The sequence below is a fragment of the Anguilla anguilla genome, chromosome 19, assembly GCF_013347855.1.
Source record: "Anguilla anguilla isolate fAngAng1 chromosome 19, fAngAng1.pri, whole genome shotgun sequence".
Classification (NCBI taxonomy): domain Eukaryota; kingdom Metazoa; phylum Chordata; class Actinopteri; order Anguilliformes; family Anguillidae; genus Anguilla; species Anguilla anguilla.
In genome coordinates this window covers 12,072,113-12,099,535 of record NC_049219.1, presented here as the reverse complement: position 1 = coordinate 12,099,535, position 27,423 = coordinate 12,072,113, and the positions used below count along the sequence as shown (strand labels likewise).

Here is a 27,423-nt window from a genome sequence, read left to right as displayed (position 1 = left end):
TCGTTCAGAAAGTAAATTAACATATTTTACGGAGTTGAAAGAGTTAAATTATGAAATCACGTTGTTCTTACATAGCGGACTGTAGAGTATCGCGATATCTTGACTACGTAAGCTTGACTGGAAAGGAAAAGGATATTCAGCAAGCTGCTTGGAGGTGTTGAAGTACGACTAAAACAGGACCGAAAATAACGTATTAACGTCGAATGATTGATTGTTCAAACCAAGAAACTGAAGACACACGAGAGGTCGTCTAACTAAAATCTGTACAGACTTCGATAGTAATGGAGTTAAATTCGAGTGGCCAGTCTCCTAGAGAAGAAGGGGAGCTTGAAGACGGAGAGATATGCGACGATGACACCGATGAAAAGCTGTTGTTGCCGTGGGATAGGAGGCCTAACGTTACTACTACGAGTAGCGCCACAAGCACTTCAGTACGATGTGCACGGAAAGCAAAGCCCTCGGCGAGGTCGTTGCCCTCGATGATGGGAGCCCCGCCAGGTCAGGATTTTCGATTAAAAATGCCGTTCAATCGCGGACCTCACCCGCACCCACCCTTCCCCCCAGGACACAGACAGCCAGGTGGCCCGAGCGGACCCGACCGGCCGCTTTCAGGACAGCACTGTGACACTGGCCCTCGGTCCTCTTTTTGGGAGCGCAGCCACACGGCTCTTGGTAGACTAAGGTACCGAGGGAAACCACACGAGAGTCGCGGTGGTTGGGGAAGAGTAGGTTGGGGGGAAGGTGGGGGAGGGAGAGGGACTGGAAGGCCGCCACCGGGCCGGTTTGCTTTCGGGGAAAATCATGGGAATCGAAAGGAGTCCCCTTCACGAAAACGTATCCTTTGCCATTACGGGCTAAGTGGCCATCAGACCCTCGAGTTTAGCATGAAGCAACATTGTATATGTGTCTGTCACTGTATGTTGGCATCGCCCTTCAAACGTGCTGAGACATTCTGGTCTGTGACTATTGAGCAATCGTTGAGAGTAGCTGCTTGAGTGGCTGGTAGCTAGTAGCGAGCTAGCTAGCTTGCTAACGTGCGCAGAAATCCCCTTGTCCGCCAACGTAAGCTTGCTGACATTATTGTAGCTTACATTAGCTAACAGTAGGACTCAAAGACCAGAGTTATACACCTGCCGTAAACGTATTTCCTAATACGTTAACAACATGTTGCTGCTTTTTGGTCAGTGACTTGCATAGCTACCTAAAACATATTCAAACGTTTATCAAGTACCTAGACGTAGCTACTAGCTAGGTAGTGTTGACAATTAGCCATCTGGTTCCCTAGCTAGCTAACATGTTGACACGTATTCAAAAGTTGGATAGCTCACTGGCTACCTACTGCGATACATTGTCATGCCTATTGCGTCAGATTTTGTTAATGGTAATTATCTTAGGTAAATTTGTCATTTTCTATTAATATTGAAAGCACAACTGAGTAAAGTGTATAACCTAATATGGGATGTTAGTAGCTACCGTTTGCTGGGTGGCTACATGTCACCAGCTTAGTCATTTACAGTTCCTGGCTGTCATTGCTACCTAACAGTGGACGCTTAAAACAGCGTTTACTTCCATTTGTTATTAAGAAATAACTAAATTAATTCTAAATTAATTCTGGTTTAAGGACGGACTGAAATAGAGGGTAGCTTCTGTATTGATCAAAATAGATCTTTAGTCCGAAATACGTATGAACTGTAACTTCTGGACCGGAACTGCAGTTCTGTAAGTTACCACACGATGGAGTCATTTGCCTACCTTTGTTTGAATTTGCCTTATTTACCTGTATTTAAATTAATAAATTCAGCGGAGATCAGATTCCAGGTCATTTGTCCTTCGCCAAATTGACTGCGTGTAAATGTCAACAAGGATAACGTCACAGTCCTTTACTCCTGACCTCAGAGAAGCTTTTCGGGAGGAATCAGGTAAGAAAACCCATGTATAACTCTGCCAAAACCGAGAACGGTGTTGACGAGAGCTTCGAGGACCTGCTCATGAAGTACAAGCAGATCCAGCTGGAGCTGGAATGTATTCGCAAGGAGGAACGGATGGCGCTGGACCCCAAAGCGGACTCCCCTCCCAAGGAGACGGAGGGCCCTGGAGGTGTTAAGACTGAACAGGTATTGGAGTCGGACAGTGTTCAGGGGGAGGCCGCGGGCGAGGCCCCCCCGGATCCGGAGAAGGCGGAGAAGAAGGCTTTCCAGGCCTTCAATCTGAAGCCGCTGAGGCAGAAGCTCCTGACCCCGGCCGAGAGGGACGCCATGAACCAGAAACCCGCTACGGACGCGGACGGGAGCCCAGAGGCCACGCCTCCACCGGCTCTCGCAGCCACTACACAAGGTGCGGTACAGTATACACGCAGCATGCCCCTGCGCTCGCTGACGGCCCAGTGCGGCCATGTTTCTGTGGCACGGGGTCACGCTGGGCGTGGCACGCTCATTTGCACATACATAAAATACTGCTCTGTCATGGCACTATGTCGTCTGCCAGGTGCCTGAATGTAAATGAAATTTGGGATAACTCTTAAGCTGGGCTGTGGGGGGGAAAAGCATTGTTCAGCCACTGTTTGGATTCTGGTTGCTTAAGGTGCTGGTGAATGGAAACAGGCCTCCATGCTTTAGCTGGTCAGGAAAGGCAGTTCACCACTCCTGAGAGCCGCTGTCTGTTCACCATTGTGCATGCGGGGACATCATATTTAACTCACTAATTTTGGCTGTGGATTTTTATTTTGTTTCTAGTTGAAGATGAAGATGAGGACGATGAGGAGGAGGCGGATTTGGACTTGTCAAATATATCCTGCGTAAGCAGCAAGTCCGATGTCCCACTTGTGAAGGTGAGTGTGTGCATGTGAAAGACGCTCTTTCACAGTGAGTATCTTTCATTTCTGTTCAGTGATGAGGTGGAACCAGGGACCCTCTCCTAATGAAGAAACGCCAAATTGATCACTTACGGTAATTTCTACACAAGGAAACCAGCATTACTAGTATTTTCCAGTACAGCTTATTTTTAATCAAATTGACCAAAAAAATAAATAGTAATTTATAGGCTAACAGTTTGTGTGATGTTGTGTTTCCAGGCGGGGCGGGGGAAGGACGAGGATGACGAGCTGTCAGAGCTGCAGCTCCGCCTCCTGGCCCTGCAGTCGGCCAGTAAGAAGTGGCAGCAGAAGGAGCAGCAGGTGATGAAGGAGAGCAAGGAGAAGATCACCAAGGCCAAGCCCGCGCCGGAGAAGGGCGGCGTGGGGCCCAAAGCCGGGCCAGAGAAGGCCAGACCAGGGCTGAAGGCCCCCCAGGAGAGGGGGAAGAGCGTGCCCAAGACCCACCCAGGCAAGAAGAACATCAGTCCAGGTGAGGGCTGCCCTGTGACTGCCTGTCTGGCTGTTTGGTTTGGCAGAAACGCCGGAATGTGGTTTGATAGGTTTGTGCAGCCAGAGCTTGGGGTGAGGCTGCAGCTTGTGTTCCTGTACCTTAGTGCGTCATTGTACAGTTACCCGCCTACTGTCTGATACAGCACACTGCTCCACCTGCACTGTGATACAGCGCACTGCTCCACCTGCACTCTGATACAGCGCACTGCTCCACCTGCACTCTGATACAGCACACTGCTCCACCTGCAGTCTGATACAGCACACTGCTCCCCCTGCACTCTGATACAGCACACTGCTCCACCTGCAGTCTGATACAGCACACTGCTCCCCCTGCACTCTGATACAGCACACTGCTCCCCCTGCACTCTGATACGCCACACTGCTCCACCTGCAGTCTGATACACCCTATTTCTGTGAACCTCCTCACCCCCCCTGCCTCGCCCCACTCTCAGGTTCAGTGGCCAAACAGGCGTGGCGCAAGCAGCAGCTGCGCACCTGGAAGCTGCAGCACCAGAAGGAGCAGGAGGAGCAGCGGCTGCAGCAGGAGGAGGAGGAGGAGAGGAGGAAGAGGGAGGACGAGATCCGTAAGATCCGGGACCTGTCCAACCAGGACGAGCAGTACAACCGCTTCATGAAGCTGGTGGGGGGCAAGAGACGCTCCCGCAGCAAGGTGAGTCGGCGGGCGGGGCTCTCTGGGGCGGTAGTCTGGGGGGGGGACAGGCTTTTTTCGGATGTCCCACACACTGTTGGATCAGCGTCAGAGTGGCTGATCGCTCTGTGTGCGTTTGACAGCAAAGCGCTCTGTCGTAAAATTTACAAATACTTAACTGCAACCCCAGACCTTATGCGGCACATTTCAAAGTGGATATGACTGTTCAAACCCAAATGTGGGTAAATCAGTCATAACGTGCCAGACAACAGCCTGTGCTTCATTTGAACGAAGCGCACCTGCAGTTATGGCCTCCAGCAATAAACCAAATATGTAACGACATCAAAGAACAGGAGACCGAACTGAACAAGCCCTACAGCTCGTCTAAAATTACACTCAGTGGAGTTCACAGCGGGAACCAGAACACAAGCGCTGGCGTTTCGGTGACTTCCCCAGAGCCTTATCGATATAAACGAGCGCACGTTATGTGCTGAGCTCCTGAACGGCGGACGCTAAGGCAGGGTGTGAACGCTGCTAAGTGAGCAGGCCCTCGGGGGGACTGCGTAAACTCCCCCCGATAGCAGGGAAGGTGTGTTCAGCGGGAGGCGGGACATGCAGGCAGCCAGTAGCAGGGAGGGAGTCCCAGTGGTCCTGTGCCATGGCAAACGCGGTCTCCGTGGAGATGGGAGGCGTTGCTAGCGGCAGCGTCCTCAGCACCGGGCTCAGATGGTAGCTAGCCTGCCGAGCGCTCGGGGCTGGATGGATGTAGCGGTGCTCATAAGCTGTTTTCTGTCACAGTCCGTGGACACGGAGCACAGGAAGTCCCTGGGCAAGCAAGGCCTGGACACGTCCGGGAACCTCTACCAGTACGACAACTACGATGAGGTTGCCATGGACACGGACAGCGAGGCCAGCTCGCCAGGTAAAGGAGCCACTCCAGTCTGCAGTCTGCAGGGTCACGCCTGTGTGTGTGTGTGTGTGTGTGTGTGTGTGTGTGTGTGTATATATATCTATGTGTGTGTGTGTATATATATATCTGTGTGTGTGCTCTTTTCCATTAGCACTAAGGGAAAAGCTGCAGCATTAGGCAGTGTTCATGTGTTCATGTCCAGTGTGTGAGTGTGGTGTAAATGTTAGCGCTTTTGTCTGGGTGTGATGAGCTCTGTTGTCTGTAGCTGCACATGGTTAGTGCGTGAGGAAGTGCGTCTTTCTTCGCCTGTCTTTGAGCAGCTTCGTCCCCAGTGCGTGACGCCCTCGGCATCGACGCTCCGCCATTCATCCCCCCGACGCACCCCTTCCCCACGGACTCTCCCCCACTCAGCCTGGTACGTACGCGCTAACCAGTCTACGCTCTGTGCCTTCTGCGGTTTACACAGTCACCCTACTTCACTGCACTCTGCATCCTTTACACACGCATCAATACATGAAGCTACACGCTGCGCTGGGTAGTGACTTGCCGTCTCTCTAATGCGTTTCTGAACACGATTCTGTAACTGAACGCCTTTGGATGTGTTTCACATGGGCCACGGGCGGGGCGGGTTTGGGATCGGCTGTGGAGCAGTGGGCTCCAGGCTGGGTCCCTGAGGGGTGTGGGTCACATGACCTGGGATGACCCACCGGTGTAGCTCCGCCCTTTTTTTAGACAGGGCTGTTTGATTGACGGCCCGTAACCTTACTGAAGTAGACCTGTCCTCTCCCGGTCCCGCCCCCAGGCCCCGGCTCAGTGTTTCCCGGACCCCCTGTCCGTGGGCCCGTCCCCGGGGGCGCCTCCCCCGCCCCTGCCCCCCCTCCCGCCGGACGAGCCCGAGATGCCCCCCAAGCCCCCGTTCGCCGACGAAGAGGAGGAGGAGGAGATGCTGCTGAGGGAGGAGCTGCTCAAGTCCCTGGCCAGCAAGCGAGCCTTCAGGCCCGAGGTACGTGTGACACTGCGAGAGGGGCGGGGCTTCCTGCTGTCCGTCAGGCACCGCTATTGATGTTAATGTTATCTGATCAATTAATGGTACTGATTGGCCAGAGGTGTAACTCCGCTGGCTTAAATCAGTGCTGATTGGTTGGGGGTAATGAAAGCCAGCAGCAGCAGCACTGCTGGGCTGGAAGGCCTGGGTTGAGCATCCCTGCTCTGCTGGGTAGATGCTGGGTAGGTGTTGGCCTTGCTGGGTCCCAGGAGAGCTGAGGATCCTCTGGATTTACAGTCTCTTCTCTGGGGTGCTGTGTGTTTCCTGTGAGTGGATATGCATCTGTGCTTTTCAGGTTGATGGAAAGTCCCAACCCCCTCCCCCCCCGTTGGTTTTTTTGGTTTTTTTTTCTCGCAGGACACCTCCAGCAACAGCGCCCCTCCCTCCCCCCCGGCCAGCGCAGCCGCCCCGGTGGTGCCCAGGGGTGCCCTCGCCGCCCTGCCCACGTCACGAGCTGCCAGCACCAAGTTCAGCCGAGGACATCCCCCCCCTCGCCCTCCGCTGGTGGTACGTTCCGCGTCCGCGCCGGACCCCGCTCCAGCCTCGATTGAGTCGGCCCGTTCACAGCTTGTGCCGTCGAAAAGAGATGGGCTTCACCACTTCACAGCACGTTTGAGGCTGTAGCATAAGCTCTAATAGCGAGATGAGAATCATGGTGTATTTACTGTGGTTAACTGTGCTTAATTTAGTGTCGCAGGTGTGTAGATTTAACATTTGCAGCAGTCCGATTGTATTAATTTATTGTCGTTTAGTATTGTTTAACGGTGGAAGTCTAGGAGTGCATTGGGATACGTCAGCGGCTTTGAAGACTATACTTTTTAAATAGCTCTGTAGCTACTACAGCAGCACTTCAGTTTAACAGTGAATGAACATTGTATGATGGGCGAATGAAACAGAGATTTAAATGTGCCCACGCTCACTGTTAATGGGCAGCTCTCTGAATTCCTCTCATTTCTGGAGCTGTGAGTTCGACCGCAGCTGGGCCGCGGCGGGGAAAGTGCGCTCAGAGCTGCAGACGCGCTGTGACTGGGTGAACCGCTCCCTGCGCTACGCTGCGCTGCTCCTCCCGTAAACAGGGAAGCCTTTGTGTTCGTCCCCGTCTTTATTTAGCCGCCGCGGGCTATATTAAGCGCAGTCCGCCGTCTCTGTCCTCTAACGGTCGGAAGGGGGGGGGGGGAAGGGGAGGAAAGACGGCGGCGGCGAATGTTCGACTTCAGAAGGCTGTTTCCCCCAACTCCCCCCCCCCTTCGCCCCCGACGAGCCCAAACGGTGCTCTGGGTGTTTCTGGGTTGCTGCGGGCAACCGCGTCCCCTACGGGCGGGAAGCTGGAAATTTTGTCCGTTTGTTTATTGGTCTTTTTTTTTTGCCCGTGAGACGCGGGCGGGGCCGCGGCGGCGTGGCGTGAGGTCCCCACTGTGAGGTCCGGGGCCCGGCCTGGCCGCCCGCGGGCTGTTTTTCGGGGAGGGGGGTGGGCTCCCCGTGGGGGAGGGCTCTGGAGACCTGTCCTGGTGAGAGATTTGGAGGGGGGGGGGGGTTGCCAGGTTCGCATTGCTAATTTTAATCCCAAAACCCCTCGCGGGAGGTTCTCTGGCTGCCGCTTCTAGTCCCTTTAGACGCCATATTTATTTTGAAAAGACTGGCTGAGTGCATTTGGCAGCCCCAAAATATTCTGAGACCTAGCATGCTGAGATTGGTCTGTGCGTTTTTCCGGGTGAGTTGTTTATGGCGAGCGCGCGCCTGTAGCTAATAATACGCCGGTGTTTACATTCCCGCCAGGCAGAGGATAGGGATTAGAGGCGGCGCGGCCGTGAACGGACAGCGACGCTCGTCTGGCGCAGCGGGGAAACCAGCCGCGGGAGAGCCACGCTGGCACACGCGCGCGCCTCTGGGCCTGCGGGGGGAAGTGACATCACTGCCACTTTGTGTTCATTACAGGAATCAGCATCAGTAGTGGTTTATTATACTGGGTGATGGGTAGTGACAGCTCTCGCAGTGTCTTGTGCTTGTTCATATTCGGTTTTGTATTAAGAAGAGGCGTCAGTGGCAGCTGTTATCCTCAATCACAGGAAGTGACATCGTTGGCAGCTTGTGGCTTATTGCTGCCTGGTCTCCTCAGCTCCCCAGGCACAAGTCGGTGGTGGTGCGGCTGAACGGCTCCGATGACAGCGACTCTGAGGGCGACGCCCCCAGCCCCGCCCGCATGGCCTTCGGAGGCCTGGAGTTCATGATCAAGGAGGCCCGGAGAACAGCGGAGGTGAGTCCATAACGTCCCCTCCCCAAAACCCCAGAGCCCTGTCCAGTGTTCCTTTCTAAACCCCGGAGCCCCGTCCAGTGTCCCCTCCCCAAAACCCCAGAGCCCCGTCCAGTGTCCCCTCCCCAAACCCCAGAGCCCCGTCCAGTGTCCCCTCCCCAAAACCCCAGAGCCCCGTCCAGTGTCCCCTCCCCAAAACCCCAGAGCCCCGTTCAGTGTCCCTTTCTAAACCCCAGAGTCCTGTTCAGTGTCCCCTCCCCAAACCCCAGGTTCAGTACAGTGCAACCTAACACACCGCGGTCTGCTCTCACAGGCTGCCAAACCCAAGGGCAGCTCTGCTTCAGAGAAGGAGAATAACCCAATCAGGACGCCCGAGGCGCTTCCCGATGCCAAGAAGATGGAGTACCGGCGCTTGAAGGAGGAAATCGCCAGGTAATCATTCAGACCCGCCCGCTGCACACTCCTGGGCTCTCTGACTGGTGTACAGACACATAGCAGCTCTACGGCTGTGACTGTTTCTCTGCAGTCCCTCTGACAGTACTGGATTAGGTGGAGTAAACCTGACAGTCACGTGGAGTTGGGTTGTCAGGGCACTGGGAGCTGGAGCTGACGGCAGTCTGTGTCTCTGTCTGTGTGTCTGTGTCTGTGTGTCTGTCTTGCAGCAGGGAGAAGCAGCGCGTGCTGAGGCCGGACGCCTCCCGCCAGGCTCCGCCCGAGTCTGAGGTGGACACGGCGGGGAGAGCCGCTGCTCAGCTACAGGTCACCGAGGCGGAGAACAAGCTGGCCAAACACAAGTGAGTGCGTGTGTGTGAGCTTGTGTGTGTGTGTGTGTGAGAGAGAGTGTGTCTGCATGTGTCTGTGTGTGTGCGGTTGAAAGGCAGATTAGCAGTGAGAGAGAGTGTGTGTGAGCGTGTGTGTGTGTGTGTGTGTGTGTGTGTGTGTGTGTGAGAGAGTGTGTGTGTGTGTGTGTGAGCTTGCGTGTGTGTGTGTGAGAGAGAGTGTGTGAGCGTGTGTCTGCATGTGTCTGCGTGTGTGCGGTTGAAAGGCAGATTAGCAGTGTGTGTGTGTGTGTGTGAGCTTGCACGTGTGTGTGTGTGTGTGTGTGAGAGAGTGTGTCTGCGTGTGTCTGCGTGTGTGCGGTTGAAAGGCAGATTAGCAGTGTATGCAGCAGGTCTGCTTGTGTTTATTTTGGGGCGGGCTGTGTTGATGTCATTTGGTTCAGCAGGAGCTCTCAGGCGCTCTCTCCCACTGTAAAATCAGGCCCGGGACTTCCCCCCCACCCCGGGCCCGATTGGGTATCCCACAATGCCGAGCGGGCTCGGAGAGCGGCGCGGCGTGGCGAACGGGAGGGGACGGGCCTCGACCGGCACCTTCACCGTGTGTTTATCTCCTCCTCCTCCTCCTCCCCCCGACTCCCAGGAACCTGCTGCAGAAAGACGAGGTCCTCCTCAAGCACCTCCTCCAGCAGGAGCAGCGGAAGCGGGAGTCGCTGCGCGCGGCCGAGGCCAAAGCCGCCAAGCTGAAGGAGCAGCTCCTGGCGTCGGAGAAGATCGCCGGCGCCAACCGGCTGCTCTTAAAGAAGCTGGAGGAGCAGGTTGGTGTGTGTGTGTGTGTGTGTGTGTGAGTGTGAGTGTGAGCGTGAGCGTGAGCGTGAGCGTGAGCGTGAGCGTGTGTGTGTGTGTGTGTGTGGAGCGAGCCGGGGCGTAAATCAGACAGAGTTATTTCAGCTACCATTACCCCAAATAAACGGCTCCACTTCCTGCTGTCCTCGGCTCCGGGGAACCAACGGAAAATGAAATATTTTAAGCCGAAACGGACACACATACGCGAGCGCACACACACCCATACACACACACCTCCCTGCTGTTCTGTGGGTCAGGGTCCATTCAGACCCTGTGAATGAGGCCATGCAGACTGATTCCAGCCCATCTGTCAGTCAGTGTAGCGTGACCTTCCTTCCTGTTTCTGTGAGGCGTGTCATTCACTGCCATTTCACTTCCTGCCCTGAGTCAACTCACACACACACAGTACAGCTCCCCTCCCTTGCAGTATGCTCACACGTGTCTGTGTCCACGCATTGTGCTGTGATTGGCTGGCTGTTTGCACACCGTTATTTAATAGGTCTGTAAATTTGTGCACTAGTTTCTGATTGGTCAGTGCGCGCTTGCACACTCTGATCGCAGGTCCACCGGGTGCAGCACCGCGTGTCGGTGAAGAAGCACCAGGCGCTGAAGCTGGAGAAGGACCTCGCCCAGGCGCGGGCGGTGGCGGGGAGAGGCGGAGTCAAGCGCAGGAATGACCCCGCCCACTTCACTGTGAGAACCACCGCCATCTCATTCCTTTCACCGCTAGCTCTAAAACATTTTGGAGAGTGATGGACCAATGATTTCTTTACACTGCGCTTGTTCTGTTGGTGTGAGTTTGTACGGCAGTTAGCTGAGGTTAGCGTTTTCACATGTAGCATGTAATGTGTGTTGTTAGCATGTAGCATGTAATGCGTGTTGTTAGCGTGTACTGCATACTGGTAGCGTGTTTCACATGTAGCATGTAATGCGTGTTGTTAGTGTGTAGCATGTAATGCGTGTTGTTAGCATGTAGCATGTAATGCATACTGTTAGCGTGTTTTCACATGTAGCGTGTACTGCGTGTTGTTAGTGTGTACTGCGTACTGTTAGTGTGTTTTCACATGTAGCATGTAATGCGTGTTGTTAGCGTGTACTGCATGCTGTTGGCGTGTTTCACATGTAGCGTGTGTTGTGCCCTCCTCAGCCCAGGAAGCTGCAGCGATTGGACGGCTCTCCCCGCACGTCGGAGCAGCACTTCGCCGCGCTCATCGCCCAGAAGCAGCGGCTGCAGCAGCTGGAGTCGGAGTACGCCCTGAAGATCCAGCTGCTGAAGGAGGCCCAGGCCCTCCGCCACCGGGGGGCGCCGCCGCCCCCGGCCCCCAGCCCCGCCCCCTTCCCCCTGCCCCAGCCCTCGCTGCACGACCTGACGCAGGACAAGCTGACGCTGGCCAGCGAGGACGCCGAGGCCGAGGCCGAGGAGCTGTCCCCCGCCAGCGCCGCCACGCGGGGGCGCCGCCGCTCCTTCCGCGAGTCGGGCTTCTTCACCAAGCCCAAGCTGCGCCACCCGGACGTGTCGCCCGGGAAACCCGCCAAGCCCGCCGCCGGCTCGCCCGAGCTGCTGCTGGGGCTCAACCTGGAGGACCTGCGCCAGCGCTACCTGGAGTCGGACCGGCTCGGCCAGCTGATGCAGCGCGGCCTCCTGGCCACCGGGGGAGCTGTGGGGAGCCGGCTGCCCACGAAGGTGAGCGTGGGCGAGGGAGCGTGTGTCCGAACCTGAGGGACAGGGCATCGATCCTGCTGCAGCCTTCCTGAACCACCACCGTTAAATACGTTTCTGTGTGTGTGTGTGTGTGTGTGTGTTTGTTCAGGAGATCCCTGTGGATGTGGAGCTGCTCTCTGTGCCAGCGACTCGTGGGGAGCTGAAGCCAGTGCCATTCGGACCCTATCACAGCCCCCTACTGGCCTTCAGATCTTACAGGTCTGTCTTACACACACACTCGCACACACACACGCAGAGCCACACAAACACACACACACACACACACACACACACACACACACCTCTTGTCTAGCTTGGTCAGTAATAAGGGAATAGGGACTGACTAGGATGTTGAATTGCACATCTGCACAGAAGTACAGTGGTTAAGTACAGAAGTACAGTGCGTAAGTACAGAAGTACAGTGGCTAAGCGCCAGTTTTCCGTTGCGATCTTGTCCTCACAGATTCAGTCCGTATTTCCGCACCAAGGAGAAACTGTCCCTCAGTTCCGTGTCCTACAGCAACATCATCGAGCCGGAAAAGTGTTTCTGCCGCTTCGACCTGACGGGCACGTGCAACGATGACGCCTGTCCCTGGTGAGTCAGACCAGGGCGGGAATACGCCACCGCATCGCGCCTCCTCGTCTCCTCTCTCCCTCTCTCTCTCTCTCTCCCTCTCCCTCTCGCTCTCGCTCTCCCTCTCGCTCGCTCCCTCTCTCCCTCCCTCTCTCCCTCTCCCCCTCCCCCTCCCTCTCCGCACTCTTACCAGCGAACGCTTGTTTTTCCAGGCAGCACATGAGGAACTGCACTTTGAACGGAAAGCAGTTGTTCCAGGACATCCTGTCCTACAGCCTGCCCCTCATCGGCTGCTCCGAGAGCAGCACCGACCAGGAAGTCAGCGTTGCCACCGGTGGGTACTGCCGCCTCGTGTGTCAGTAGCGCTGGGAGGTTGTTGTGTCTAAGAGCGTCTGTAGGCCAGTGCTGTGAATGCCCTCCTAGTAGCGTGTGAGCAGTCCCGTTCCTGTCTGTTAGCATGCAGAACTGCAGTGAACTGCCTGAACGTTTTTCTTTATTTTTGTTTTTCTCTTGTTTTTGTTCCTCTCAGAAAAGTACATGAGCAAGCTGTTTGGTGCCAATAAGGACCGCATGGGCACGGACCAGAAGGCCGTGCTGCTCGTGAGCAAAGTGAACGAGAGCCGAGGCCACGGTGAGCGCCCGCCCCGCCCCGCCCAAACCGTCTGTCCCGCCCCCGCCCCGCCCAAACTGTCTGTCCCTCCCCCGCCCCGCCCAAACCGTCTGTCCTGCCCCCGCCCCGCCCAAACTGTCTGTCCCGCCATCGTCTGCCGCGCTCTTCCCCCTCCCTTCAGAGCCTCCCCAGTGCTGCTACAGCCCTCCTGTCCCTGAGTCCTTATAATGGCTCTCTGTTAAATCCAGCCTTGAGTTTACCCCTCTAAGGTGTGAGGTCACAAACATGTGATTAGAATATTGTTACCTGAACATTCTAATGCTGATGTAACAGTCACTGTGGAGTTCTAGAACACTGAATTAAAATTTAGAAAAAACATGGCCCGTTCCACAGAGCGGCAGGGTGCTGCTGTAGCTGCTGCTCCTCCTGTTGCCGTCGTGGCGTTTGTTGCTAAGAGACAGAACCCTCTTCTCTGCCCCCCACCCCAGTCCCGCCGCACACCACCTGCAAGGAGGCCAGGAAGTGGAGGCCACGCCCGGCGCGGAACCCGAAGCCGGAGACGGGCAGGGACAGCAGCGACGAGGACCCAGCCGACAGCCTGGGGCTGGAGAAGCAGGGTGAGCTGCCTCTGCCCACATGCCCGTGTGTGCCCGCGTGTGCCCGCTCTCACTGGGGTCACTTCACTGGGGCTGCCTGACTGCTTGGTTGTAACAGAAGACTGCACCCACACCTTCCCTTTCTGGATAACATTGAGGGACCCCTGTGCTATGTGATGCGTTAAGCTGTAGCGTTGGTCAGCGCCATGTTCTGACGAGTGTGGGCGGGGTCTCTCTCTGACAGAAGGCTGCTCGAAGCCCCTCTGGAGGCAAAGCTCCGCCCTCGATGTGTGCGTCACGCAGGACGACGAGCGCTACTTCACCAACGAGACGGACGACATATCCAACCTGGAGACCAGCGTGCTGGAGAGCCCGCGGGACGTGCAGCTCTGGATCAAGCTGGCCTACAAGTACCTCAACCAGAAGGAGAGGTGAGTGCATCAGACTGGCCTACAAGTACCTCAACCAGGAGGAGAGGTGAGTGGATCAGACTGGCCTACAAGTACCTCAACCAGAAGGAGAGGTGAGTGCATCAGACTGGCCTACAAGTACCTCAACCAGAAGGAGAGGTGAGTGCATCAGACTGGCCTACAAGTACCTCAACCAGGAGGAGAGGTGAGTGGATCAGACTGGCCTACAAGTACCTCAACCAGAAGGAGAGGTGAGTGGATCACACTGGCCTACAAGTACCTCAACCAGAAGGAGAGGTGAGTGGATCACACTGGCCTACAAGTACCTCAACCAGAAGGAGAGGTGAGTGGATCACACTGGCCTACAAGTACCTCAACCAGAAGGAGAGGTGAGTGGATCAGACTGGCCTACAAGTACCTCAACCAGAAGGAGAGGTGAGTGAATCACACTGGCCTACAAGTACCTCAACCAGAAGGAGAGGTGAGTGCATCAGACTGGCCTACAAGTACCTCAACCAGAAGGAGAGGTGAGTGGATCAGACTGGCCTACAAGTACCTCAACCAGAAGGAGAGGTGAGTGGATCACACTGGCCTACAAGTACCTCAACCAGAAGGAGAGGTGAGTGGATCAGACTGGCCTACAAGTACCTCAACCAGAAGGAGAGGTGAGTGGATCACACTGGCCTACAAGTACCTCAACCAGAAGGAGAGGTGAGTGGATCACACTGGCCTACAAGTACCTCAACCAGAAGGAGAGGTGAGTGGATCAGACTGGCCTACAAGTACCTCAACCAGAAGGAGAGGTGAGTGGATCACACTGGCCTACAAGTACCTCAACCAGAAGGAGAGGTGAGTGGATCAGACTGGCCTACAAGTACCTCAACCAGAAGGAGAGGTGAGTGGATCAGACTGGCCTACAAGTACCTCAACCAGAAGGAGAGGTGAGTGGATCAGACTGGCCTACAAGTACCTCAACCAGAAGGAGAGGTGAGTGGATCACACTGGCCTACAAGTACCTCAACCAGAAGGAGAGGTGAGTGAATCACACTGGCCTACAAGTACCTCAACCAGAAGGAGAGGTGAGTGGATCAGACTGGCCTACAAGTACCTCAACCAGAAGGAGAGGTGAGTGGATCACACTGGCCTACAAGTACCTCAACCAGAAGGAGAGGTGAGTGAATCACACTGGCCTACAAGTACCTCAACCAGAAGGAGAGGTGAGCGCCCAGCGTCCTGGGCTCACATCCTGCATATGCCCTAGTGACTTAGTGGGGTATGTGTGGTGGGGAGTGCTAGCATTATCAGAGTGTGTGCTAACATTAGCAGGGTGTGTGTTAGCATTAGCGGGCTGTGTGCTAGCATTAGCAGGGTGTGTGGTTGTGGTGAGGAGTGCTAACACTAGCAGGGTGTGTGCTAGCATTAGCGGGGCATGTGAGCAGCATTAGCGGGGCATGTGAGCAGCATTAGCAGGGTATGTGCTAGCATTAGCGGGGCATGTGAGCAGCATTAGCAGGGTATGTGCTAGCATTAGCGGGGCATGTGAGCAGCATTAGCAGGGTATGTGCTAGCATTAGCGGGGCATGTGAGCAGCATTAGCAGGGTATGTGCTAGCATTAGCGGGGCATGTGAGCAGCATTAGCAGGGTATGTGCTAGCATTAGCGGGGTATGTGAGCAGCGTTGTGCTAAGCCGCCGTATTGTCGCAGCTCCGCGGCGGAGTGCCTGGACGCGGCCCTGAACACGCTGGCCCGGGCGCTGGAGGACAACCGCTGCGACGCGGAGGTGTGGTGCCACTACCTCACCCTGTTCTCCCGCCGCGGGAAGAGGGAGGAGCTGCAGGAGATGTGCGAGATGGCCGTGGAGCACGCCCCCAGCTACCAAGTGTGGTGGAAGGTGATTTTAGCGCCCGCCGCTCGCCCGTCCCAGCCCGGCGGGGCCGTCCGGGGGGGGCTGCGGCCCAGGGAGAGGGGCTGTGTGAGGAAGTACCGCACGGCCGAGACAGCCAGCTCACTCTGTCACCCAGACTGCACCTGGGTCAAACCCACTAATGCACAAGGCCGTGTTCTTCCGTAGTTTGAGTTGGTGCTGTAGTTAACTGTAAGCGGTAGGGTGTCTCTGTCCCAAGGTGAACTGTAGATTATTTGCTGGGCCTGGTGCTTGTCACAGGTTGGGTGGGTTTCAGCTGCTGCTTGTGTGGCTGTGTGTGTGTGTCTGTGTTTGTGAGCGTGTGCGTGTGTGTGTGTGTGTGTGAGTGAGATTCAGACAAAACCTCCCTTGTTTTCTGGGCCCATTGTTCTCGTGCCAGAGGGTCACACACAAATGGCCTCCTGTGGAGTCTGCCAAAGTGGCAGGTGTTCCTGTGTGTAATCTCCTTCAGTATCGCAGACACCTTTCTCCTGGCTGTTCCCCTTTTAGCAAGCTTCTTGGAAATTTTAATTTGACTCATTTACTCTCTCCTCCTCCTCTCTCTCCCTCTTCCCCTTTCTCTCCTTCCTCTTCTTTCTCTTTCTCTCACCCCTCCTTCCCTCTCTCTCCCTCCCCCCCCCCCTTCTCTACCCCAGTACCTGACAGTTGAGAGCTCCTTCGAAGGCAAGGACTTTGTCTGCGGACGCATGCTGCAGTACCTGCAGGGTGCTGCAGGGGGCGCCTGCTCGGAGCCGCAGTCCTTCCAGCTGCTGGAGTGCCTGCTGTACAGGGTGCAGCTCAGCCTGTTCACTGGCCGGCGGCAGAACGCCCTGGCCCTTCTGCAGGTGAGCCCGCGCTATGCTCCCCATGCTGGGTCCGACACGCTTTTAACGCGCTTCCGTACGGGGTGTACGTGCGTTAACATGATTGGCCACGTTCTGACCACGGCTGGGTACTGCTGCTGAAGATTTTAAGCTGGGTGCGCTTCACGACCTGCTGACTGTTTCTAGAACGTTCTGCATGTTCTTCTCTGCTCTCTTATTGCATTTCCTCCTGCCCCGTGTCTGTGTGGTAGATTCTCGTGTTTGTCTAGCACTGATACATATTTCACATGTTATGTGTTTCTCAGTACGGTGCAGGATGTTGTGCGTGAGTCTGTCTGTCATGTAAGATTTACTTACCCGCCAGTTAAGTTGCAGGCTGGTCGCGTGCAATGTGCCAACTCCATGTGATTTTTGTCACATGCTTGTCGCAGTGAATTTTTTCAGCTAGACAAAATTTTGAATGAATGGACTACTGTACCCTAGCAACCGCATATTACGTCCAAACATTCATAGCTCTGTGAAATCTTTGGTAGTGATAGTGTTTGTGTAATATGATGTTGAAACACTTGGGATGATATTTACTTTTGTCTAGTCTTGATATTTTAATGTGAGCCATTTTATTTTCATACTCTAACATTGCTTCTGCTTTTTTATGCGTGTGTGTGTGCCTGTGCTTGTGCCTGTGCATGCGTGTGTGTGTGTGTGTGTGTGTGTGTGTGTGTGTGTGCATATGTGTGTGTGTGTGTGTGTGTGTGCCTGTGCCTGTGCTCGTGCCTGTGTGTGTGCGTATGTGTGTGTATGTGTGTGTGTGTGTGTGTGTGTGTGTGTGTGTGTGTGCGCGTGTGCATCAGAGTGCCTTGAAGCCATCGAGTGAGCAGAAGGGCATGGTGGAGCAGCTGACGGTGGCTGATCGCTCCCTGGCCTGGCTGTCCTACATCCACCTGCTGGAGTTTGGCAGCCTGCCCGCGGGCCTGTTCGACCCGGCCCAGTCCAACCCGTCCCGCATCGTGTGCACCGAGCCCTTCCTGCTGCCCTGGGGCTCGGCGCGGGACGTCCGGACCCAGCCGGACGCGCTCCTCGCTCTGTTCCGAGGTGAGCCAGCAGCATGCAGCGGCATCCTGCCCCCCTCCCCGTGTCCCCCCCCCCCCGCCCCCTCCCCGTGTCCCCCCCCCCGCCCCCTCCCCGTGCCCCCCTCCCCGTGTCCCCCCCCCGCCCCGCTCCCCTGTCTCTCAGCGGGGGAACCTGAGTCCCTGTGCCAGGGCGTGTCCTGTTTGTGTTGTGCTGCGGCAGGAAGCCGCTCTGAGGATGACTAACAGGCCCCAGGAGCCCAGGTGGGCCCCCCCCAACAGGATGGTTTCATTTGACCTTCCTCTAGACACTGGGAGACAGGAAATGGAGAATAACAAATGGAGGACCCTCACTGACCCTGACCTGCCCCCGCCCCCCACCCTACTGCCAGTTCGCCCTCAGGCCCGGTGACGATTGGTCAACCGAGGGGCAGAGGGGCGGGGCCGGCGAGCAGCGCCTCTGCCGAGAGTAACGTGGGAAGGCTGCTGAAACGCTCCTCGGGACGCCCCCGGGACGCCCCCGGCACTCCCAGGGTTAATTGCCCAATTAGCTCTCCTCTGATCCCCGAGGTATCCATCAGGCCCGTGACAGGACGGCCGTACCGCCGGCGCGGGGGCCTGCAGACGGAGCGCCGCGGGTCAGCGGTGCCCCAAAACCGCCACGCCACCCGGCCCTCTGCTGGCACTCTGGAGAAAAGCACCAGTGCATGACACGCCACACATCTCAATATGCCTCTACAGCTGTGCTCCTTACAAAACGCCTCCATCGTCCGACTGACTGCGTCCTTCGTAGCTTGTGAATGCTACCTTTGTAAAGAATGTGATGTTTCATGCTTGACAACAAAAAAAAAAGAAAAAGAATGCACTTCTGTGCTATCAAGCAGCTGAAATATGTGAGGTCAAAATGCCCCGGGCTTTGCTTTGAACAGTAATGTAAATAAGCTGCTTGTAGTTGTGCTGGATGTGTGAGGTTCTGGAGGTTTGTGGTGCTGGATGTGTGAGGTTCTGGAGGTTTGTGGTGCTGGAGGTGCCTGTGAGGTGCTGATGAGCTGGAGGTGTGAGGTGTGAGGTGCTGGAGGTGTGAGGTGTGAGGTGCTGGAGGTGTGAGGTGCTGGAGGTGTGAGGTGCTGGAGGTCCCTGTGAGGTGCTGGAGGTCCCTGTGAGGTGCTGATGTGTTGCTGTTCTGCAGATGCTCTGCAGCAGTGTGCAGATGAGACGCTGTCGCTGAGGGAGCGGACGCTGGCCTGCCTGCCCCTGCACACCAACATGATCGCACTGCACCAGCTCCTGGGAAGGTAACGCCCCCCCGCCCTCTCATTGGCCCCAATGCCACCGTGTGACACGTGTGGACCAATGGGCTGACTCCCTTCCTCCCCGCAGGCTGGAGCCGGCGGTGGAGCTGTGCGAGGCGGCGCTGGCCCCCTGCCCCGACTGCTGCCCCCTGCTGGAGGCGCTGGCCGAGCTGCACCTGGCGGGGGGGACGCCGGACAAGGCCCTGAATGTGTGGCTGAGCGCGCTGCTCAACACCCCGCACAACGCGCAGATCCTCTACCACGCCTGCAAGTTCCTCCTGTCCCAGGTAAACACCCCCCCGCAGCCCTGCAGGACCCCAAAACAGCAGCCGAAAATACAGTAAACCTGGGACAAACCAGTACTGTGAGGGAAGCTTTCAATGGTGTAAATGGGTGCAGCTGTCTTCTCTGTCCCATGTGGAAAAAATGGCATACTAGGCATACTTGTATGAACTTATACTTCGAGTATTCTTATGTATAAAATTATATACCTCAGCATACTATTTTTTCACATGGGGCTTCATACCATTGAGAGAGTTATTTTTTTGTTGTTTTTTTGTGTTTGGGACAATGAAGCCTTGCATTGCAGAATGAAATATTGTGTGTGTGGCAGCATCCTCTAACCCACTGCCCCCCCCGTGTCTCCCCCCCCCCCCAGGAGCAGTCCCACACCATCGCCCCGCTCTTTAAGGAGTTTGTTTTCTCTTTCTGCGAGGACGAGCTGAGGGAGCAGCATCCTGTGCTTGTGCTGCGGTAGGTTTCTCACAGGAAGAAAAGCAGCCCCCCCCCCCCCCCTCCCTCCCAAGGCGTCCCGTCCCCTCGCTGGCGTTCGCGCGGCTCGCGGGTAAACACGGCGCCAGGAAGCCGTGCCGCTCGCCGCTAGAACAAACGGGCCGTGCTGATGCTTTTACCGGCCGTCTAGAGTAAACAGCCCCCCCCCCCGCGCGGGGAGAGAGAGGGGGGCGCTTCCAGAGTGTTTACTGAGTGGGAGCCTCGGGTTTAGGCCCACGTCCGGGGAGATTACGGACGCGAGCCGCGAATCACACGGCCAAACCGCCGGCTCCCCCGTCCTCTACGCAAGCGTCCCATAACACGGCACACCGAGCGCATGGTTCAAGAAATCAAATAAAAAATAAAAAAAACCGTTAAGACGACAGCTTTTGGGAAAGCGGGAAGTTGACCCCGCCCCTCTTGGCTGAGTTTCCTTATACGGGCGTGAGGAAGGAAGAGCGGGCGAAGAGCTGGGACGTGTGAGGCTGTGGCCTGGCTCGTAGGTGCAGGGCTAAGACTGCCGCAGGGCAAAGCTAACGTGCTAAGGTCGCGCTGTTCCCCCCCCCTTAAACACGGTTTACCCTTGTCCTGCTTTGCTGCCACACAGGGAAGTATTTGTGAAAGAGGAGCGGTGTGGATCTGTTGTCGGGGAGATGGGTGGTTATCTGTGGCTTTGGGAATGTGGATAAATGTTGCCTGGGGGGGTTGGTTTGGGGTGGAGGGGAGGGGGGGGGTGAGTGATGGGGTCTGATGAACACTTCCAGGGCCCTGGGGCTCAGGACAGCAGGATGGGGGGTGGGGGGGGGGGGGTGTTAGAGTGCTCTGTGTTCAAAACACACAGCCCTTCATCTGATACCTCTCTGTTTTTACTACAGCAAACGACCCTTTCAACCACACCGCAAAATTAAAAACCCTGCAACCTTTTACCCCTTATGAGAGGTCAGAGTGGTGCATTTCCTAAATATTTGCCCCTCAGAGTGGAATATGCCCCATGGCCTTATGGGAGATGCATTATGGGGGGAGGACGGACTGCAGTGTGTGGGTCAGAGGCTGTGTGTGTGCAGTGTGTACCTTTATGCAGTGTTTCAGGGATAGTGCTTGGCATGAATCTGAAGGAGTTTTTAGTTGGCTGTAAGTAGAGAAATGGATCCGATGTGTTCTGTGATGTGCTTTTTTACCGTTTCTGCTTTTCCTTGGCAGGTACATCCTGGGTTTTCCAGTGCAGGGCACCCTGAAGGCTCCTCCAATCAGAAAAGAGCTGAGGGATCAGCTGACCGCGCAGATGCCTTACATGTGTGTGCTGCACTGGTGAGTGTGCGCCGCGTTAGCGCTGGCCCCCGTTAGCGCTGGCCCCGGGCCCGCGGCCCCCGCTGCTTCACACCTCTCACGCCCGCGGCTCACGTTATCGTCGCCGTGGCGCCGGTACGGCTACGCCAGGCGGCTGTCCTGAAACGTCTCGGGTGGGTTTTCACCGAGCGGCCGGCGGTGCAGCTGCAGGTAGGTGGTGGAGCGGGAGCCGCTCTCTGATAGGACGGTGTAGTGCAGCTGCAGGTAGGTGGTGGAGCGGGAGCCGCTCTCTGATAGGCCGGTGTAGTGCAGCTGCAGGTAGGTGGTGGAGCGGGAGCCGCTCTCTGATAGGACGGTGTAGTGCAGCTGCAGGTAGGTGGTGGAGCGGGAGCCGCTCTCTGATAGGACGGTGTAGTGCAGCTGCAGGTAGGTGCTGGAGCGGGAGCCGCTCTCTGATAGGCCGGTGTAGTGCAGCTGCAGGTAGGTGGTGGAGCGGGAGCCGCTCTCTGATAGGCCGGTGTAGTGCAGCTGCAGGTAGGTGGTGGAGCGGGAGCCGCTCTCTGATAGGCCGGTGTAGTGCAGCTGCAGGTAGGTGGTGGAGCGGGAGCCGCTCTCTGATAGGCCGGTGTAGTGCAGCTGCAGGTAGGTGGTGGAGCGGGAGCCTGCTCTCTGATAGGCCGGTGTAGTGCAGCTGCAGGTAGGTGGTGGAGCGGGAGCCGCTCTCTGATAGGCCGGTGTAGTGCAGCTGCAGGTAGGTGGTGGAGCGGGAGCCGCTCTCTGATAGGCCGGTGTAGTGCAGCTGCAGGTAGGTGGTGGAGCGGGAGCCGCTCTCTGATAGGCCGGTGTAGCGCAGGACTGAGCTCGCGTCTCTCTCTGTTTGATCGCACGTCTTGATGACAGACGTTTATCTTGACGCGTATTGGATTACAGCAGCAGCAGCAGCGGGGGATTGTGTGGATTCTCAGTGCTGTTGCAGGCTGGGAAACGTGTCTGCAGGAGAGTGGGGGTCTTAACTGTGGCGCAGACCACCCTCCCTGATGGCGTGCGCTCTGTCCCGCAGCCTGTGGCAGTCTCTGTACGGCAGCCTGGGCGAGGCGGTGGACGCTTTCGAGAGGGCCCTGGGCACCGTCATGCAGCGCGACGTGGTGCAGAGGCTGTGGCTGGAGTAAGTACACCGCCCCCCGTCCCGTACAGAGACACAGACTCCCTGTGTTCCCCCTGTCCCGTACAGACACACAGACCCCCTGTGTTCCCCCTGTCCCGTACAGAGACATATAGCCCCTGTGTTCCCCCTGTCCCGTACAGAGACACATAGCCCCTGTGTTCCCCCTGTCCCATACAGAGACACATAGCCCCTGTGTTCCCCCTGTCCCGTACAGAGACACATAGCCCCTGTGTTCCCCCTGTCCCGTACAGAGACACATAGCCCCTGTGTTCCCCCTGTCCCATACAGAGACACATAGCCCCTGTGTTCCCCCTGTCCCATACAGAGACACATAGCCCCTGTGTTCCCCCTGTCCCATACAGAGACACATAGCCCCTGTGTTCCCCCTGTCCCGTACAGAGACACATAGCCCCTGTGTTCCCCCTGTCCCGTACAGAGACACATAGCCCCTGTGTTCCCCCTGTCCCATACAGAGACACATAGCCCCTGTGTTCCCCCTGTCCCATACAGAGACACATAGCCCCTGTGTTCCCCCTGTCCCATACAGAGACACATAGCCCCTGTGTTCCCCCTGTCCCGTACAGACACACACAGCCCCTGTGTTCCCCCTGTCCCGTACAGAGACACATGGCCCCTGTGTTCCCCCTGTCCCGTACAGAGACACACACAGCCCCTGTGTTCCCCCTGTCCCATACAGACACACACAGCCCCTGTGTTCCCCCTGTCCCATACAGACACACATAGCCCCTGTGTTCCCCCTGTCCCATACAGACACACATAGCCCCTGTGTTCCCCCTGTCCCGTACAGAGACACATAGCCCCTGTGTTCCCCCCATCCCGTACAGAGACACACAGCCCCTGTGTTCCCCCTGTCCCGTACAGAGACACATAGCCCCTGTGTTCCCCCCATCCCGTACAGACACACACAGCCCCTGTGTTCCCCCTGTCCCGTACAGAGACACAGACCCCCTGTGTTCCCCCTGTCCCATACAGAGACACACAGCCCCTGTGTTCCCCCTGTCCCGTACAGAGACACAGACCCCCTGTGTTCCCCCTGTCCCGTACAGAGACACAGACCCCCTGTGTTCCCCCTGTCCCATACAGAGACACACAGCCCCTGTGTTCCCCCTGTCCCGTACAGAGACACAGACCCCCTGTGTTCCCCCTGTCCCATACAGACACACACAGCCCCTGTGTTCCCCCTGTCCCGTACAGAGACACAGACCCCCTGTGTTCCCCCTGTCCCATACAGACACACACAGCCCCTGTGTTCCCCCTGTCCCATACAGAGACACACAGCCCCTGTGTTCCCCCTGTCCCATACAGAGACACATAGCCCCTGTGTTCCCCCTGTCCCGTACAGAGACACAGACAGGGGGTTTTTGGCATGCCTGCCCGTGTAGCTGCTGTGCTCCAGCCTGTGTGTGGGAGAGGGAGGCGTGGCCTGTGCTGGCGTGCTGGGGCGTGGCAGCGTGGTGGGCGGAGTCTAACCGTGCCCTTCTCTCTGCAGTTATCTCCTCTTCACCAGTAGTGCGCTCGCCGGGTCCCAGTGCAAGAGGCGCGACCTGAGCGCCTTCACCGACCTGCTGCAGCGTTGCCTAGTGACCACCCCCAGCAGACTGCCCGTCCCCTTCAGCTCCGCCCAGTACTGGAACTGCTACAGCTTCCACAACAAGGTAGCCCTCCCTCCCCTTCACCCCTCTCACTGTCACCCCTCTCCTTCACCCTCCCTCCCCTTCACCCCTCTCACTGTCACCCCTCTCCTTCTCCCTCCCTCCCCTTCACCCCTTCCCACTGTCACCCCTCTCCTTCACCCTCCCTCCCCTTCACCCCTCTCACTGCCACCCCTCTCCTTCACCCTCCCTCCCCTTCACCCCTCTCACTGCCACCCCTCTCCTTCACCCTCCCTCCCCTTCACCCCTTCCCACTGTCACCCCTCTCCTTCACCCTCCCTCCCCTTCACCCCTTCCCACTGTCACCCCTCCCCTTCACCCTCCCTCCCCTTCACCCCTTCCCACTGTCACCCCTCTCCTTCACCCTCCCTCCCCTTCCCCCCCTTCCCACTGTCACCCCTCTCCTTCACCCTCCCTCCCCTTCACCCCTTCCCACTGTCACCCCTCTCCTTCACCCTCCCTCCCCTTCACCCCTTCCCACTGTCACCCCTCTCCTTCACCCTCCCTCCCCTTCACCCCTTCCCACAGTCACGGTGAATGCACCAATCGCCAGTCGGTGGGCCCTTATGTTTGTACAGCGCCGTTTGTGAACACGCTGCACCAGGGCTGTTTTACAGAGGGAAACTGATCCAGGTTTAGGGGAAATCATTTATTTTAAAAGTTACAAAACTGAGCTTCTGGAAAATGGTGGAATGTGAAAGCAAATATACGCACATGCTCAGTACGCAGAGCCGGGAGACGGTGTTCTTCAGTGGGCTGTGTCTCCTGATTGGCTATGTAAATGGAACGCAGTGAGGTGAATCGGGGTGGCTCAGTCTTACCCCCGCTTGGCTGAGTGGGATCAGGTAAACGCAGACGGGACGTCTTAAACTCTCACACGTGTGTAAGCGCAGGGCTGCGTCCGGCCCGGGGAAGGCAGGCTGACTCATGTTTCGGCAGGCTGATTTTTAGCGGATGCTGGGGTGAACGGGATCCGGAGGGGGGTGGGGGGGGGTGATGCTGACCCTGACTGACGTGCCCCGTGCTCTGCAGGTCATATCCTTCTACCTGGGCTGCCTGCCCCCGTCTCAGCACTCCTCCGTCCTGGAGAGGCTGCGATACGTCATGCCCAGCAACACTGAGCTGGCACTAAGGTACCCGCCCCCCCAACCCCACCCGCCTAGCAACCATCCCCTCCCCTCTTTGTCTTGTGTCTCCATTTTGTGCTGGGTGTGATGTAGAATGTTCTGGATTCCTGCCCAGAAGATCTGAAGCTCCCCTTTGCCAGAGACCCCTGTGCACTCTGAGGCAGGGGTGTCCCGTCTTATCCGAAAAGAGCCGGTGTGGGTGCAGGTTTTTTTTTTTGTTTTGTTTTAGTCCAGCTCATTTTTTACCTCGGCTAAAGAACTGCTCATGGTCTTCAATCAGTACCTGGATAAGTAGAATCAGCTGTGCGCTCTGTAATGGCTGGAGTGTTAGTCTTCTCTGTCGTTGCCCAGGTTACTGCAGCAGGAGTGGCAGGAGGGGAACATCCAGCACCTGAAGCTGCAGAGCCGAATGCTCAGTAACAGCATCCCCGGCTGTCTGGCTAACTGGCAGATGTAAGTGCCCCCCTCTCGTCTGCAGCCGCGGCGCTAGGCTACGCTAGGCTAGGCTAGGCTAGGCTAGGCCGCGGCCCTTCATTGCTTCAGATAGGCAGCGCTGTGTTGCATGTTTTTGGCGCGGTGTGGCCCCGAGGCCGGTGCTGACGTGGTTTGCCTGTCTGCCCCGCAGCGCGATCGCGGTGGAGAGGGAGTTAGACGGACGATCCGAGGTGAGCGCATGCCAGTGTCCCGTCCCGCCGCAGTGCGCCCTCTCACTGATTCCGGGACTCCCGCACTCACCCCTTTTTTTGGGGGGGGGGTTCCTCCGTGACCCGCCCCTTAAAGTTTCAATAAACCTTTTTCTTACAGGGGCATGTTCAGTGTTCAGGAAAATGTAACGTAAGACAGTGGGGAAAAAGCTGAAGTGTTGGTGTGTGAGGGGTGCGGAATGTTTGGTGTGTGAGGGGTGCGGAGTGTTTGGTGTCCATGTGTTGTGCTTGTTTGTGGTTAATCACAGAGGGGAACGGGAACACACATTGTTGAAGACTTGCTCTTCCCGGTCTTGCCGTTTATCTTGTTGCTCTAACTCACCCCTCCCGCGTGTTGGCGTTTTTTTTTTTTCCTTTTGTCTTTTCTCTCGTCCTCGTAGGTGCGTCAGCTTTACCGGCAAGCCCTCCAAAAGCTTCCTCTGTGTGCCGCTCTGTGGAAAGATGTAATTTTGTTTTTTTTTTCTTCCCTCTTTCAACTAAAATATGGAAATTTTGAAAGCTTGCCTTTTCAGACAGGGCCCGGCGAGCACTTATCCCGTCTGTCTCTGTGTCTCTCCCGTCCAGCGACTGCTGTTTGAAGCTGCAGACGGAGGTAAAACTGACAAACTGAGAAAACTTGTTGCCAGGTGCCAAGAGGTCGGAGTGAGTCTAGATGAACCGTTAAATTTAGGGCCAACCGGAACGGAGGGGAAGGACTGCTGAGCTCTAGAGCTGCAGCTAAGTCATCCCCAAAAGACCCCTCAGCCCAAAAAAAACTAATAACTCAAATTTGAAAAACATTTAAATTCACTTCGCAAAATATGCAACAACAAAAAAAATTTTATCAGCCCAATTTAGCTTGTGTGAGAGGCAAACTTGGCAAGTTGTCAGACCCTCCCCAAATCAGTGTTCGCTCCGGACGAGGGTCATTTGGAAAACCCGGAAAAGGCCGTGACCGGAAGACAAATGAACTCCTGATTGTTGAGTATCTGGGCTGCATTTATCTTCTTGCACCGCGTACGTAAGTATGGTCCTGCTCAATGACAGATGTCTTTGCTCCTTTTTTAATTTACCCGTTCCTTTTTTTTTTTCGTTTGTTTTTTTTTTTTTGTTTCGTTTTTTGTACTGTCATTTATAATTTTTCGTTGATTTTTGTTTTATAACGTGAGGTTTCCAGTGCAATGCCAGTGACATCTTTCTGTGATGTTAACGTTTTGCGTGTTTTTAGGCCGCTCTCCTCTTTTTTTCCCCCGCTCCGCCCCCTTGCTTCGTATCGGGGGGGCGAAGGCTCAGGCTCCTTCACGTTTTGTTTTAGACGGTAAAATCGCAAATAAACAGATGGATTGCCAGGGGGAGAAAGTATTTTATTTGGCCCTCCGGTGGCCGCCGCTGCCGCCGCCGCGTTTGAGACACTGCTGCCGGGACTGCCGAATGTTTGGAAGGCGAGAGCGCCGCTGGCCAATCGCGGCGGGGCTGACTCTGAGCGCCCCGGCGACGCGTCAGAACTCACAAACCGCTCCCGATTAAATGTCCTTGTGCAATCTTGTTTTTTGTCAAAATTTAACATCCATTAAAGAGTACCTAAAGAAGATTTATCAAAGCAAAAAAAAAACTTTCAACTGTTTTTTTTTTGTTTTTTTGTTTTGTATTTAAATTTTGAGATGTGTTTATATTAAATTATTTTTTATATAATTCAATTTGTCGTCTTGTCTGTTCATTGTTATGCAGGATTTGCCGTGCAGTGGGCCTTGCACTGTGAGGTTCAAGTCATCGCAGTATCCCTGAAAATTCAGGAGGGAGTCGTAGTACTTAAACACGTTACTTAATTTTGTGTAATTGTGACACATTTCCTTCATGCATATTCCTTCATTTAGATTTTTATGGAAATGAAATGATTACA

General features: G+C 56.0%; 1 protein-coding gene across 2 annotated transcripts; it reads left to right on the top strand.

The window, feature by feature from the left end:
* The first annotated feature begins 97 nt into the window (after nucleotides 1–97).
* On the top strand, nucleotides 98–27,115 carry LOC118219010 (zinc finger C3H1 domain-containing protein-like). Of its 2 annotated transcripts, none has more exons than XR_004763630.1 (35): nucleotides 98–834; nucleotides 1,897–2,334; nucleotides 2,733–2,827; nucleotides 3,071–3,341; nucleotides 3,814–4,031; nucleotides 4,809–4,932; nucleotides 5,241–5,335; nucleotides 5,723–5,923; nucleotides 6,323–6,472; nucleotides 8,082–8,219; nucleotides 8,530–8,648; nucleotides 8,879–9,010; nucleotides 9,636–9,810; nucleotides 10,400–10,531; nucleotides 10,986–11,522; nucleotides 11,650–11,759; nucleotides 12,004–12,135; nucleotides 12,327–12,448; nucleotides 12,644–12,745; nucleotides 13,213–13,341; nucleotides 13,565–13,751; nucleotides 15,436–15,622; nucleotides 16,291–16,479; nucleotides 17,310–17,550; nucleotides 18,715–18,820; nucleotides 18,906–19,104; nucleotides 19,476–19,570; nucleotides 20,789–20,896; nucleotides 21,936–22,040; nucleotides 23,551–23,716; nucleotides 24,746–24,846; nucleotides 25,192–25,293; nucleotides 25,466–25,580; nucleotides 25,621–25,987; nucleotides 26,109–26,194. XR_004763630.1 is itself a non-coding variant. In XM_035401790.1 (35 exons), the coding sequence occupies exons 1-35, from the start codon at nucleotides 282–284 to the stop codon at nucleotides 26,244–26,246; spliced, it is 6,000 nt and encodes a 1,999-aa protein (XP_035257681.1). In that variant the 5' UTR covers nucleotides 98–281; the 3' UTR covers nucleotides 26,247–27,115. The 2 variants fall into 2 exon arrangements, 1 of the variants encoding a protein (XP_035257681.1); XM_035401790.1 differs by having other exon boundaries at nucleotides 25,466–25,505; nucleotides 25,925–25,987; nucleotides 26,109–27,115.
* Nucleotides 27,116–27,423: the final 308 nt, after the last annotated feature.